The sequence below is a fragment of the Heterocephalus glaber genome, unplaced genomic scaffold (genome assembly GCF_053883595.1).
Source record: "Heterocephalus glaber isolate CG9 unplaced genomic scaffold, H.glaber_assembly_v1.0 deba00000594, whole genome shotgun sequence".
Lineage (NCBI taxonomy): Eukaryota > Metazoa > Chordata > Mammalia > Rodentia > Bathyergidae > Heterocephalus > Heterocephalus glaber.
This window is the reverse complement of record NW_028258151.1, coordinates 22,955,837-22,970,848: the sequence shown is the minus strand read 5'-3', so window position 1 is coordinate 22,970,848 and position 15,012 is coordinate 22,955,837. Positions and strand designations below refer to the sequence as shown.

At 40.1% G+C, this 15,012-nt stretch overlaps 2 protein-coding genes across 25 annotated transcripts in view; both read right to left on the bottom strand.

Annotated features, from left to right (window-relative positions):
- The window catches only part of Nat10 (N-acetyltransferase 10), a 65,377-nt gene extending 55,390 nt beyond the window's left edge, over window positions 1-9,987 (bottom strand). For 22 of the 23 annotated variants that reach the window (XM_087205571.1, XM_087205574.1, XM_087205579.1 and 19 more), the window contains exons 1-4: window positions 6,332-9,987; window positions 2,249-2,371; window positions 1,783-1,874; window positions 580-751 (exon numbers count right to left, since the gene is read on the bottom strand). In XM_087205571.1, coding sequence (XP_087061697.1) covers window positions 580-751; window positions 1,783-1,874; window positions 2,249-2,356 — 372 coding nt within the window. In that variant the 5' untranslated portion in view covers window positions 2,357-2,371; window positions 6,332-9,987. Of the gene's footprint in view, window positions 1-579; window positions 752-1,782; window positions 1,875-2,248; window positions 2,372-6,153 lie in introns of all 23 variants that reach the window. The other variant, XM_021264376.2, reaches the window with a different exon arrangement.
- Window positions 9,988-10,888: 901 nt separating this feature from the next.
- Caprin1 (cell cycle associated protein 1) overlaps window positions 10,889-15,012 on the bottom strand; it is a 38,968-nt gene continuing 34,844 nt past the window's right edge. For both annotated transcript variants that reach the window (XM_004852063.4, XM_087205593.1), the window contains 3 exons: window positions 14,822-14,922; window positions 14,262-14,325; window positions 10,889-12,724 (listed from right to left, as the gene is read on the bottom strand). In XM_004852063.4, the coding sequence (XP_004852120.1) occupies window positions 12,660-12,724; window positions 14,262-14,325; window positions 14,822-14,922 (230 nt within the window). In that variant the 3' untranslated portion in view covers window positions 10,889-12,659. The remainder of the gene's footprint in view (window positions 12,725-14,261; window positions 14,326-14,821; window positions 14,923-15,012) is intronic.

Below are 15,012 nucleotides of genomic sequence, written 5' to 3'. Positions count from 1 at the left end.
GAGGTGTGTCATATATATCAAAAAAATCAAGGACCACCAGAACTGATGTAAACAAAGAAAAACTTTAGTAGTTTTCCTGGCAAGAGAATACACAGCAATGGTGAAATTCACCAAGGACTTCTCTGAGGAGGAAGTAAAGAGTTTCTAAGGGCTAGAAAAAGTGGAGGCTCATGGGGTTTTGCTACTCCAGCACTCTGGAGGGGACACAGTGGATACACTGCTCCATAACCTGCTGATTAAACAAGTCACCCTGCTCAGGGACCAGAGGAAAGTCTTCTGTCAGTAAGAACCTGGGTTCCAGGATTCCCAGTGCTTGTTGTCCCAGCTTTAACTGCTTAGAGCAGCTTTGCTGGTGCATCCCTTTATGTGCTGTATTTCTAGACAAGTATTAACGTAAGCAGAAAATTCTTTTATTTAGTCAAGTAATCCAGTTTCCTTTGCAAAGTGACCAAGTCTTCCCTAATAATAATTAGGGGCAGGGAGTTCTGTGTATCTTTCCTCCTTCCCGCAAACCACTCGTGGTGGAGAAGCAGGGAGCCCAAACACTCCTTAAAGCACAGGCTGGAGGAAGTCACCCACCTGGAGCACACACATGCCGAAGGTATTGCCCAGGATCTTGTGGGTCTCGTTGTAGTAGCAGTAGCGAATGTTTGTGGCTGCTACGAAGAGTTCAAAGGGGTCATCTTGCTTTATGTTCAAGGTCCCATTCTTTATTTTCTTCTGCAGCTGTCGCATTCTCTTCTTTCGGTGACTGCAATCACCCCCATGCAATGAGAGCCAGTTAACTAGAGAGGCTCACTGATCATCCCCTCAGACCTGAAGAGCAGCTAGGGAACTTGGAAAGCAGGCGGCTGGCTCCCCACTTTAGAGGGGAAGGAAAGTGGAGAGGTGTTAGGCTACAGTGGTTATGAAGATGGGTTTTAGAGTGAGACAGGGGTAACTCTGTGTGTGAATAATTCTCACTTTGCTCTGTGACCCTGAAGAGACACTTCACTTTAAAACATGGTTAGTGGGAGGCGCTAAGCCTCATATTTGACCAAAGCCAGAGCTTGTAAACAAACCTAGAAGCCTGAGTTACCTTCTCAGTCAGTGCTTCAACTACACTGTGCTGCTGCTCCCCAGAGGACATGGGAAAGACAGAATGCTGACAGGGTGCTGAATTCATGCTTCCTACATGGCCTCATCCACTTCCTTTTCCAGAGTATGGGACCATGTCCTTAAGGACAGCATTTATCTAAGACAACTACGATATAGGACACAAAGACTGAAATGAAAGGGAGGTAGCGCTCAGAAATCCCAGAACTATTTTTGGTTTTATAAGCCCTGAACATCCAATTGCTACTTTTTTCAGAAACAGAAAACAGGAGAGCTCTAGGATGGGGAGAATTTTGCCAGTCTTCTAACTTAATAGCTAGAACCAAGGCCCTTCCCCCATAGGCCTTTACTTCTATGAACCAAGGCAGCTGGGTAAGGTAATCTCCACTGTTTCCTCTGGTTTTTTATTTACTTTGAGACAAAAGTCTTGCTATGTATTCCAGGCTGTCCTGGAACTCAGTAGAAAGCTCAGACTGGCCTCCAACTCATAGGGAGTAAGTAAATATTTAATGCTTACTGTCAAGACTAAAGAAAGGACAGCAGTCAGTTTCATTTTCTTCCACTTTAAAACGTCCTCAGAAATGACATCATCACTCCCTGAAAAACTATGTCAAGGAATTGTTTGTTGTCATTTAACTAACAAAGCGAGAACTGAAGCAGGATGGGATACCCAAGGGCCAAGCTTACCTGCTAAACCCCAGCTCTTTCTTGTAACACCACAGCACAGAAGGTCGCGCCTTCACAGTTGCTTTGGACAGCATGTGATGGAGTATTACCACCTGCCAAAGAAAAAAGGCACAGGACCTCAGGGCCAAGAGACCAGACCCAAGACCTCATCTGACAAACGTAGAAATTAAACTGATGGCTAGAGAAGGAAGGCACCAATGGTCACATGCCAGATGGGGACTCGATGCTAGATCACGTACATTTAACCTTATGGTCAATCTACCACCCCTAGGGTTCAAAAGGTATTGGCTTGTCTGCTAATGAATCTAAATCCAGAGAATTTACCACTTCTAGGAAATGACAAAAGGTTCTCACTAGGCATCTTACCAGCCAAATGAGCCTAACACCATAATGTGCAGGGTCTATAACAGGTTGACTCTCCAGGACAGAAGACAAAGTAACTCAGGAAGCATTTCCCAGGCCTTACCTGATCTTTTCCTCGATCCCCAACCACAACAAAAAGAGACCTTTGCCGCTCAGCTACCCCATTCTCAATGAGAATCCGGATTCGGTTATCCACCTTCTTCCGAAGCATGGTGACAGACTATCACTAAAAGAGAAAGAAAGGAAGTACAACTGGAGGGCCAGGGATTTAGCTCAGTGGCACCACGCCTGCCTGATAAGCCCAAGGTCCTGAGTTCAATCCCTGGAACCAAAAAAAAAATGTCAAATGGACAAAACACCAGATTCTGAGTAAGGAGCACTAGCGGGCTGCCTCTTCTGAGGGAAGGGGTTATGCTGGGCATACTTTAAGTAACATCTTATTCAACCCTCAACCAGCACCATTGGGAAGACGTCAGCCTCAATTTTAAAATCAGAAAACTCAGGATTAGAAGGTAAAGACTATCTAAAGATATGGAGGGCCAGGGATTTAGCTCAATGGTTTCCCCGCCTGCTATGCAAGCACAAAGACCCAAGTTCGATCCCCAGTACCAAAAAAAAAAAAAATTTTGGGCCAGGGATTAGCTCAGAGGTTCCACCGCCTTCCTCGCAAGTGCAAGGTCCCGAGTTTGATCCCCGGCACCAAAATGAAAGGAAGGAAAGAAAGAAAGAGAAAGAGAGAGAGAGAGAGAAAGATAGATAGATATGGATAGGTAGGGGCCAGGTTTAGTCCTTGTTGAACTTTCACCCCACGCATGGGTTTCTTTTTCTGGGACAAGATGGTGCTGTTCACGCCACTCTTGACAGTCCAAGGATCAGAAGGATTATACACGGTGAATGGCCCACCACATTTTATAGAAAGCACAGTATTTCTAAGCTCTCTCCACTAAAGAGACCTGGAAACAGTGAATACACTTGCATCACAGACTGTGAGCTCTCAATACAATCCCATTTCTCACTAAAAGGAACCTTATTTACCAGTACTGGTGATCCATGGAGTCTTGTTACTTTGAAACAGGAATTCAATTTAACAAATGCAGAAGACAAATAATGATATTATATAGTCACCATTTTGTAATCCTACAAAAATTATGACTTTGGGCCACTGGTTCTGAAGATTTAGCATGCATCAGAATCAGAGAAATGCAAATTAAAACTACAATGAGATACCACCTTACCCAAGAAAGAATGGCTATCATAAAAAATACCTACTAATAACAAATGCTGGTGAGGATATGGGGAAAAAGGAACTTTTCTATATTGTTGGTGGGAATGTAAATGAGTACAATCACTATGGAAATCAGTGTGGTGATTCCTCAGAAAACTAAAAACAGAGATTCCATTTGAACCAGCTATCCTTCACCTAGGTATCTTCCCAAAAGATACATTAAAGGGATATATGCACACCCATGTTTACAGCCTCACAATTTATAATAGCTAGATCTTGGAAACAGTGTATATGTCCATTAACAGATGTATGAATATGGAAACTGTGGTATTTACACACAGTGGAGTACTACACTGTCGTAAAGATAAACCTGAAGCTTTCATGAGTACGTGGATATAACTTAAAAACATAATGTAACATTGCATGGTTTTTCTTATACACACACACACACACACACACACACACACACAAATATGGAGCAAAATAGAAGACATTAATAGGAAATAGAAGTTCAAATACTTCCCCAAATTACATATTCTGTTGTTTCAAAAACATCTAATATATGCTAATTTGTTTCATTTATACTAGTTTATCTTAGTTCACTGAAAAGAAAGTTCTATTATCTGCTTTTTATGTAAGAATCTTTTCTATTTATGTCTTGTACTCTGAGTAACTACTTTGAAGATAACAATACACAATGTATTAATTATTGTTATTCTCTTTTGTTATGAAATTTTATTTTTTCAAAAAATAAAAAAATACTGCTGCTTTAAAAAAATAATCATTTGAAAAGCTTGTTAAAACATTACACACATCTCTGTAAATGGGGAGGGATGGAGGGGTTGAAGGGAGGGCAAGGGAATGGGGAAAAAATAAGAACCAGGAGAGATTATGTAAAGGTGCACATTCCCAATGATGAATGTCATTATATTGTATACCTAAATGTACCAATAAAGTTAATTAAAAAAAAAAACAAAACATGAAACACAGGGCTGGAGATTCAGCTCAGTGGTGCCACCACCTGCCTTATAAGCACAAGGTCCTGAGTTTAATCCCCAGTACCAAAATAAAAAGCATTAAACACAGATTTTGGCTCCCTCAAAAAAAAAAATAAAGACATGGATATTAGTGCTTATATAGAGTATCATGGCAGGATAAAGTATGATACCATTTTAAATGCATATACATAAGAGATTTTTTTAAAAGATTGGAAGAAAAGACCAAGTAATAAAGTTATTTTTGAGTGGTATGACTTTTATTGTGTTCCTTTGGTTTTTAATTCATGCTTTACTAAGTCAGGAAAAGAAATCAACAAATGTTCTTATGTTGAAATATGTTTTCTCAAGTGAGCAAAAACTACTGAAGCCTTTGTACAAAGTTCAAGCATTGTTAGATGAGCTGCAGTGTAGCTCAGTGACACAGCACTTGCCTAGCATGTGCAAGCACTCCCACCAAAAGAAGTTATTTTACGTATGATAAAATACTGCACCACAGCCATAATAAATACACCCCTAAATTCAGAATTATCAATTATTAATTAGCACAATGTGGCATGCTATGCTACTCAGAAACCCCAGTGTGTCATGCATTCTTAACATAAACCCAACTGAACTCCAACTATGCCTTAACTGTCCTGTTTAACTTCCCAAGCATTGGGCCCGGCATTTAGCTCAGTGATTTGGTCACCTGCTGTGCAAGCGCAAGGACCCTTGAGTTCAATCCCTGGTTAAAAAAAAAAAAAAACAACTTCCCAAGCATACTTTTCTATAAAACAATCATAATCAATGGCCCCTATTTATAAGTAAGGGACAAGTAATATAAAGAGCTAAAGTATCCCATGGCAGAAAAGTGACAAGACACAGGATTCACACTCACATATACCTGACTCCAAAGCCTGGGCTCTTTCCAGTTTGCCAACCAGCTCAGCTCATAGGGCCTATGTTGCTAGACACATCTGCCCCGCAAAAATCAATCAATAATCACTGGGGATTGCTTTTTGTTCTAGTTACTGTGGGAGCCCAGAAGTACTAGATAAGGCCCTTGACTTTAAGTTTTCATTCTCCTTTAAGGGAGAAATTAAAGGAAAGAGGCAAGGAACAACTCCACAAAGATAAAACTAGTTGTAAAAATAATAGCCATGGTAAGAGGTCTCATTAAGGCCTGAGATTACCGCAGACTGAGTTGCTATGGAAGGCCCAATTTGAGACTTAATAGAAAAGAAAAACGCTTATTTTTTTAAGGTGCTTATTTTTTATTCACTTATTTATTCGTCTATCTAAACACAGCACCTAGTGCTAGGCACCATTAGGTACACTGTCAAACTAAATAAAGTTCTAAATGTGACTGCAGAACAAAGAATATAAATGAATGTGCACAGTGAATTACTTAAGAGTGCCAAGAAGAGGCCATGGATGTAGCTCAGGGATAGAGGAATTGCCTAGCATGCCCCAGGCCCTGGGTTCAAGTACTGCAAAAAAGAAAAAAAAATATTTTCTTGAGAAAGGGGAGGGAAAGGTATCTAAAACAAGATTATACATATATCCTAAAAGGAATGTAATTATCACATATCGCAAACATACATCAACCTAAAGGAAAAAAAAAGCGCTAGAGGATCTAGGATCAGATTGCCTCTGTTCAAAGCCTAGCACTGTAACCTGGTACCCTGGGCCAGCTCCGCGGAAAGCAAACGCTGTCACCCATCCAATTTCCACGACCCTCCCAGCCACAGGTCCCTGGAAGGTGGAGACGGAGCTACTTGACACCCGAAAGACCTCAAGAAGCACCTCCCAGAGTGGCAGATTCTCAGGGAAGGGGAGGCTCTGCCCAGAGAGGACGCAGTGGGCGCAGGCAGGGCAGCGCCCCGGAGGCAGAGCCTTCGTCCCCAGGCCAGCCCCACTCCCGGCCCAGGAGGGACACGGGGCCACCCTCAGCTCGCGTCCCCGGCACGTCCGCAATGGATACCTGTGGCTGGCGGCAGGCGGATCCGGACCAGCGGCTAAGCGGAAGCACGTGGGCCCTCAGAACTCTACAGGAAGGAGAACCAGGCTGCCCAAAGCGAACGCCTGGCCGCCGGCTCCCGCGTTCACCCCGCCCCGCCGCGCGAGGCCCGCTCAGGCGCAGGCGGACAGCGCGCGCGTGAACCCACTAAGGGGTCTGCGGTGCCGAGCGACAGGGGACCTTCGCGAGCGCTGTCGCTGGGTGATGACGTCAGAGACCCGGGAGGCAGAACCACTCTAGGTCGCCACCTCCAACGTGTTTCGGCTTGCCGTGTTAAAGCGAAAGTAAGATATCCTCATTACGCAGGGCAAGATGAGCCTCAAATTGTCCGCACCCCCAGCCGCCTACCACCGTGCTAGCTATGGGCAGGTGACCCCACAGGTTCCGGGCGGCATACAAACGGTTTCCCCAGGGTTCTGCGTTGGCCGTTATTCGAGGTGATGGCTCCACAGACTTGCGCACCATTATACCGACCCCCTTATTTAACTTCTCATTTTAATGAGAAAATTCGGCCAACGGACCAGTTTTATTCATCTCGCTTGACCCTCCAACATGCAATACTGATCTTGTGAACTTGTCGGGAATTTTGTGCACTTTCTACTCACGACGACCCGCTATACTTCGCAAGCTCCCCTAACACCTGTATCTGGCCATGTTCAGGGTCTTCAGAAAACCAGTCTTGGGGTTGTACTTTTTTAGCTACTCCAGCTCCGGACTACAAGAGTTACCCAAACATTAGCACCCTGTTTGGGGCCAGCGCTCTTAACTTCAAATATGTACAGTCGCTTCTTCGACTCCTTCTTGGATATCGAACTCAATTCGTCTTACCCGTTTAAACTCATTTCCCAAATAGACACTTTCAATTTTAACGTACTCAGCAACACTACCCATCTTTGCAATAACCGTGTTTAAATTCATTCAACAAAAATGCCACTCTCTGAAGCTTAAAGTTCTAAGTAGTATTAAGGAAAAAGTACCCAGAAAAGAGACCTGAGAGTCACTTTTTAAAGGTGGGCCAAGAAGTCCTCCAAAGGTGGTGACACTGAAGTAGACCTCAACTTTAGGGCTAAAGATACAACCTGCCTGTGCTGAAAATGTACAGAGGTTCCACAGTGGGAAAAAGCTTTATAACCAGGGAACGGTGAGCAAATGAGAAACCAATAGGAAAATAACACGGATAATACTGGATAATGTGGACTACATTTACAGTTTAATTCCAGTTAACGAAAACCACTGCAGTTTGGGGAAGAGGAATTACATGATCTGGTCTGCACTGAAAGGTTCATTCTGGCTCTGTACAGAAACTGGACCACAGGAGGGAGAGTAGAAACAAGAACTGTCATAAGCTACTGTAGTTACTTGTTGCAGATTGATTCTGATAGCGGTCACGAGTGCTAGATGACTCAAGAGACTTCTATAGTAGAACCGTGTGGACTTAAGGACCCAAATTAATAGACCTGAGCATCTGGATGAACAGAAAGCAGCAATGGTAAGTTAATGAGGTCGATTTGGAATATGACACTCTTTAAATCAAGATGTTTAGTAGGAGTTTGGAGTTCTGGGGAACTACAAATACTTAGGAGTGACTGAAACTGACTATATTAAAAATCATGGAACTGAATGAAATCACCTGGTGGAGAGTAGAGATGAAGTATTGTATTCAAGGCCTGCAGAAACCATCAGAGGACAATGAACAGTAGCCAGTGAGACAGGAAATCTGTAGAATGCATCCACTTCTACCACCCCACACCTTGAATTTCATGCTGCAGTCATTTCTCACAAGGGAGGAGGCTACTTCGATAAAATTTACCTCCTACATCTCTTGACCCATACATTTTTTCAACACTCTGTCTTTTAAATGGAAAACTTATTAGGTGACCCACCATGAATAACAGTTTAAAGCCTGCAATAGTTTCTACTGTTGAGACAAAATTTAGCATGGCTTATAACTATAAAGCTGACTGTAGTAGCCCTTACCTGTTTCTTTAGCCTAAATAATCCTTACTTTTTCGTTGGCCTTGTGCATGCTAGGCAAGCATTCTTTATCATTGAGGTATATATCCTCAAGCCCCTTTTTCAAACTTGAGGCAGGATCTTAGTTATCCAGACTGGCCTAAATTGTGTGATCTTCCTAGCCTCCCACTTAGCTGGGATTACATTCATGTACCACCTTCCCCAGCCTGCTAATCCTTAACTCTTTCTACTTGAGTCAGACAGTATTCTCAAGTCATTGGGGACTGGGCCTTTGGATACGCTTTCCCCTTTTGTCTAGATGAATACTCTTCACCCTGCAAGTCTTAGCTCAGTGATTCCTTTCAACGAAGTCTCTCCTGATCAGTCTGAGTGGGTCATTTACTAGTCATGCTCTTGCATCTGTCATCGACCATGCCATTTACTCCACTCACTACATTAGTGTCTTTGAACCACAGTATCTTTCTCACCCAGAGGATGGCAGGGTACCCGACAAGGATAACCAGATTTGCTGAATGAAGCCTTAGTTCAGTGGCTAAGTGTCTCCCTAATATAAACACAGTACTTAAAGCTAGTAGTAAATATACTAAAAACTGTTCAGCAAACCAGGGACAAACTGCTGCTCTTTCACTGCCTACATTCAAGGATCTAAGATGCTGCATGGAGAACTGAATTAGGCTTCAGAAAAGTTAGTTAAAGTAGGATATGAGAAGGGCTACAGATTGAGAGCATAGTCGTCTAGCCTTGGTGACTACCCGACAGGGTGAGGTCTTTCCTTCTCTCACAAGGAGCACTTCTTCACTTGGAGCTTTGCTGGATGACATACAACCAGAGCAGGCTTCAAAGACAATGAGCAATCAAGTTTGCATCCAATTTAATCTAATATAATTTAAAATATTTACTAGTCTTTCCCAGTATTTCTGTAGAATTCAAAATAAGAAAAGGTATAGTAATGAACCTTAACAATTTACTTTTATTTTCCTGGAGTTCTCTTTCCCTCTTAGCTCCATAAAAAGGACAAGCTCAAGGGCAATACTGACCTTTTAAAGGGTAGCAAAGTAAATACTAAAAAGTGGTCAGTAAGAACTAAAGTAGAATGCAGATTCTGGTGCTTAAAGCTGAAATGAAGCATATGAATACACTGCTTATCTGTACCTCATTTCTAATTAGATACACCATTTTAAAAATATGAGGGCCGGGGATTTAGCTCAGTGGTTCCAGTGCCTGCCACACAAGTGCAAGGTCACGAGTCTGATCCCCAATACCAAAAACAAAAAATAAATAAAAATAAAAAATAAAAAGTACAATGAACAAATCAGGTGTGGTGGAGCATGCCTGTAGTCTCAGCACTCAGGAGGCTGAGGCAGGAGAATTGCTGTGAATTTCAGGCCAACCTGAACTATGTACAGTAAGACCCCGTCTCTAAAAAAAAAAAAAAATATATATATATATATATATATATAATAAAACAATTTCCTACAGCATTTAGGAAGCTCACTGACCTACATTTATGAGCTGGTTATCAACTAAGTACCTCACTTAACCTGATAATAAGCACACATTCTCATGTGTCCTGTAAGTGGCAAGTCTCCTACACAGAGGTGTATGTATGAGGAGACAAAAGAAGTGGTAGAAGTTAACTGATTAAAAACATTGAACAGTCATTTTAATATCAAGATACAATGATCAGAAAAAAAATCTTCCATATTTTCAGGAATATTAGGATCTAGAAATAATAACTGCCCTGACCAAGGTAACCACTAATATTCTGCCTTTACTGAAGATTTTTTAAAAAGAAAATTTCATTATCCATGTGAGGTGACTGATACTGTGCATGTACTGAAGTATTTTATACGTGGTCTTGCTACACCAAGAGGCTACAGTCACATGTGGGACCATCGTTTCCTTTTAACTCTACTAGAATATACATTTGACCAAACAAAAGGCTTTCTGCACCTAAGACAACCATTCAAGTATTACACAAAATACCGAGTACCAAGATTCTGATCTACATGGGTCTTTTTCAAAAGTTCTCTAATAATGAGGTATTTCTTTAAAAATATGGTCTGAATTGAGACATAAAAATTGTATGATAAAATGTCCCCCACAAAATTATAGTATTTCTAAAAGAAATGACTCTTAAAACACAGGCCAAAACTACAAACACCTTTACACATTCACATCTGTGCTAATGCACAGAAGTCTGAAACCCAGAAGGTGTATTTCTCATCCCATCTCTCTGAACTGATACTGATCACTGTATAAAAAAAAACTTATTTACTTCAAGTTTGATTTTTAAATGTCATGAAATTATTTTTTACACACGTAATAAACTCAATTTTATATTGGATTGTAAGCACACATTATCTAGGGGTTATCCAACAAACCACGAATGTTTTATTCATCCCTCTAAAGTACAGCTTACATATGGTTGTGGTACATCCCAGGCAGATGAAATCAAAGCACACAAGGGGAGGTGCTAGCAAAAGAAATATTCATTTGCAAAAGTAAACAGATAACCCTTCCAATATGATGTACCACAACCACACATGAGAAAAGAACTTATTTTATTTATTTTAAAATAAACATTGAGGATTCCCCATTACCCACCACCCTACAAAACTTTTAAATGTGGAATGTTCAACAGCCTATCCATTTTAGTAGGTTACAAAACCAGCAAAAACTCCAGTTGTCTAATGATGAAAAATTTTGATTTTTGTTTAAGTAGCTGAGTACCTACCGGACAATTTCCTTAGCTAAAGGCTAAAAGTAAAATTTTAATTTCTGCACAGAAAATACCATTAACTTAGTAGCCTTTGCTTAATAGATGGGATTAATTCTCCATAAAGTCAAAGTGGAATGGGACAACAAGCAGCATTAAGTTCATAGGCACACAGAACTAGTGCTCAAACTGCTAGGACAAATTCCAACATAGTACATATGGCTAAGTCACTACTAAACCGTCCATCTCCAAACTTGAGACTCTCCCTATGCATCTACGGGAAGAAATCACCACTTTGAACATAAATGCCTCCATGAGAAAAGCAGAATTCAATTAGGGTTGAATTAGACAAATGATAACTGCAAATACTACGGAAACAGCTGCTGGAGACAACCATGAAATTTGTGACACTAACAACACACAGGGGTGAAATCACATAAGCTGCTAGCTGTTGAACACGTGTTTCAAGATACAACTTTTATACACGTTTTATTTGTTTTGCTAATACCATCAGAACTGAAGCTACTGACTCATTTCCCTAAAGCAGGGAAATCAATCTAAAACAGATACTGGTACTTCTCAAAAGATAGCAATTTAAAAGGGTGGTAGCAGCAGGCATTTGATATCTTTTTAAAGAACTTAAGCTGCAGGAAAAACATGTGACCAAGAGTGTTATGATTATCCATTAGAGACTTTCATCAATATCTGTACCAATTTAGGTGACAATACAACAAAATCCAAGGATTAGTGATGACAATGTACATGTCATAAGGAATGATATTTGGTACCAATCCTTATAAAAGTCATTGTCTCAAAGAAACTGTTAAGTGTCCAAAAGGTATCTAAATACTTCACATTAAGTACAGAAGCGGCCCATCCAGATTATTTCCCATTATGTTGCATATTTTCCAAAAAGTGCCAATCAAAGCCTAATTTGCATTTTGGCTTTGTCTTACACAGTTATCAGCTGTTAAAAAGCAATTTACATGTGTTTTTAATCACAGTCATTTGGCCAGATGAACAGTGCTTGTGTCAAAGCTGATAGCCAGCCTTCCATGTGTGACTAAGGACCCATGCATAATTTGGTGCGCCTCTGAACGTTTAGTGCTCCAATTTAACCGGAAAAGCTGTGAAATGCAGTTGTTTTGCAAACCACACTCCACTCCTTCCATCTTCCTCTCAAGGAAAATATGTTTTGTCAAATATCACTGAAAAACTCTAGGGCTGACTTGTAGATTTTATCCAATGTTCAAGAGTCAGACTTGCTTTTGTTCAAGCCACTTCAAATAACTATGGAGATATTATCACCCCATAAAAGTATATTATGTTTTACTCCTAAGCAAGGGTGAGGAATCTGAATATCATGTGCAAGGCTCAAGATGACGCTTAGGACAGTACATGCAGAGTAAAAATAGTTTCCTTCCATATCCAGGTAATATAAAGCTGACAATTGTAGTCCTGTCTTTATGGGATGAAAACAGTCCCTTTACAATAAACTTCCTGAAAGGGAGAACAAATAGATAATAACTCTTCTGGTAGCATATTATAGTACACTGGCCAGTGTGTTTTTGGCGATTAAACATAATCCTGTGAATCAGATTAATTCACTTGCTGAGTGTTCATTTGCGGCATTCCTCTGTTGGGTCTTGGGGGCCCTCCACGACCTAGAAGACAAAAATGGCATTTGATTTTTCTTTCAAATATTGTTTGTTTTGCCTTCAAGCAGATTTTCATCTGAAGTCAAGAAGCATGTGGGCAGAGCTTGTAACCAAACTATTAGGTTTAAGAGGTCAGTTCTTCAGTGTTCAAGTTTCACCCTTCCTGGAAGTTGTCATGCGTAAATCTGCTCATGTTCTCTAGCTAAAAGAAGAGTAGAGCTAATGGAGTATTCCACCAGTACTCATTCATTCATTCATTCAACAAGTATTTATTGAGTGCCTACTATGTGCCAGGCACTGTCATCAGGCGTTGGGAATAGATACAGCAGTGAAGACAGACAAGGTACCTGCTCTCACGGAGCTTACATTCTAGTGTACACTCTAGCTTACATTTCAGTAGTAAGTAACATCATACTATCAAAATTAATAAAAGCACCAGAATGAAAACAGACCTCATTACCTAAACTGTTAAAAACTAAACTACGTAACATTCAATTTTATGACTCATAACAGATAAAATAACTTTGTAACATGCTATTAAAACAGATTTTAGCTATCAGTTAACTCAACTTTCATAGAATATGCTACAAGGTGGGAAAGAAGAACATAACCCACATTCACATGCAAATAACCTTTGACACTTCTGGTCAAGTCAGTAATTCCCAAATGATCCATTACTTTTTTTAAAAAATGCACCTTTTTGCTGGCCAATTGCTACTAGCATTCAAATCAAAGTACTTTGTAATTCCTCAATATACATTTTATACATGTTATGGCCAATAACTAGAGGAAACTTATTCATTGTTTTAGCCTCCTTCAAATCAGAGAACCATTTAGAACTTCAGATTATATGAAATGCTAGCTCTAATTGTTAAATAGGTTAATTTCATGACCAAATAGCAAGTCATTTTTCAATAATAAAAGACAAAACAAAAAGGAAATTCTTTAAACTTATAATTTTTAAGTGTAGTTCAGTAAAAAAGAATTTGAGGGTTTTAAGTCAGAAATAATTTGATATTTAGATCACTTAAGAGTGGTCCAAAAGGTATAATTTCTATGAGTTCTACTACTTCTAAATGGTTCTCTAAATGTAGCTATGGCTTGTCTGGCCATTCAAGGGTTACTGGTGCTAAAATATAATATGCATGTTTCAAAAATCAAAGAGGAATAATAGATTTATATAAATGTTCAATCTCACTCCAAAAATGTCTTACAAAAATGTTTCAGTAAGTACTTCCTAAAAACATTTAGCAGGTTTTAGGACCTGAAAAATAATTTCCAGTTGGAAAAACACTTTTTCCAAGGAAGAACAAATGTTCTGGTTTTTCAAGACAAGTTTATAGTAACAGGGAAAGTCATTCAAAAATTAAAACTTTGGATTCAAGATTAAGTTTTAGAAACAGAGCATTTCATTTAATCCCTAGCAACAAGTCTGGAAAAGATCAGTGTATTCCTAACATGTAACCTACATGCAGACTACGAACAGCTCTTCCAAGGCAAGGCCAGAACAGATCCAGCTAGGATCACCACCACAAAATATTACCTCGTGGGGCTCCCCGTGGTCCACTCTGCCCAGAGCCTCGCTTGAAATTCTGCTGATATCCATCCTAAAAGACAAGCTAGTTAGTACTGTAAAAAAGAAAGGGCAATTTTTTTTTTTTTTTGGAGGCAGGGTCTCCCTTTGTAGTTCAGGCTGGTCCTAAACTCACTATGTAGCCCAGGCTGCCCTCAACCTCACGGTGATCCTCCTGCCTCAGCCTCCCAAGTGCTGGGACTACAGGCATGTGCCACCATGCCCGGCTCAAAAGGGCAATTTTTATAAAATGCTTACCCATAACACTGGCAAAATTCCTTTCCTTTTAGACATTTCAGTGTGACATTACCAAAAGTTATTTTATAGTTACTATACTTCTATTATACTCAAGAATATTTAATGAGATAAATTTACCTGCTCTTCAAAATAATTGTTTTTAACAACTTTCCTGATTCTCTATAATGACTACACAGGAAAGCAAGAATCGTCATTTTATGTAACAGAACAGCTTGGATACAACTGAACCCTAAATTACTTCATTACTGAGACCCCACCTTGCATTTACCTACCCGCTGATAGCCAGAGTAGTCCCGGGGAGCACTGAACTGAGACTGTGTATAACCACTGTTTGGAGTGTTAGAGAATGAAGGGCGGTAGCCATCATATCCTCCTAAAATTTAGGACAAAAAAATAGTAACTTTCTGTTCTTCACAAAGAATTTACTTTCTTATTAATGAGAAAGGAAAGAATTAGAGAAATT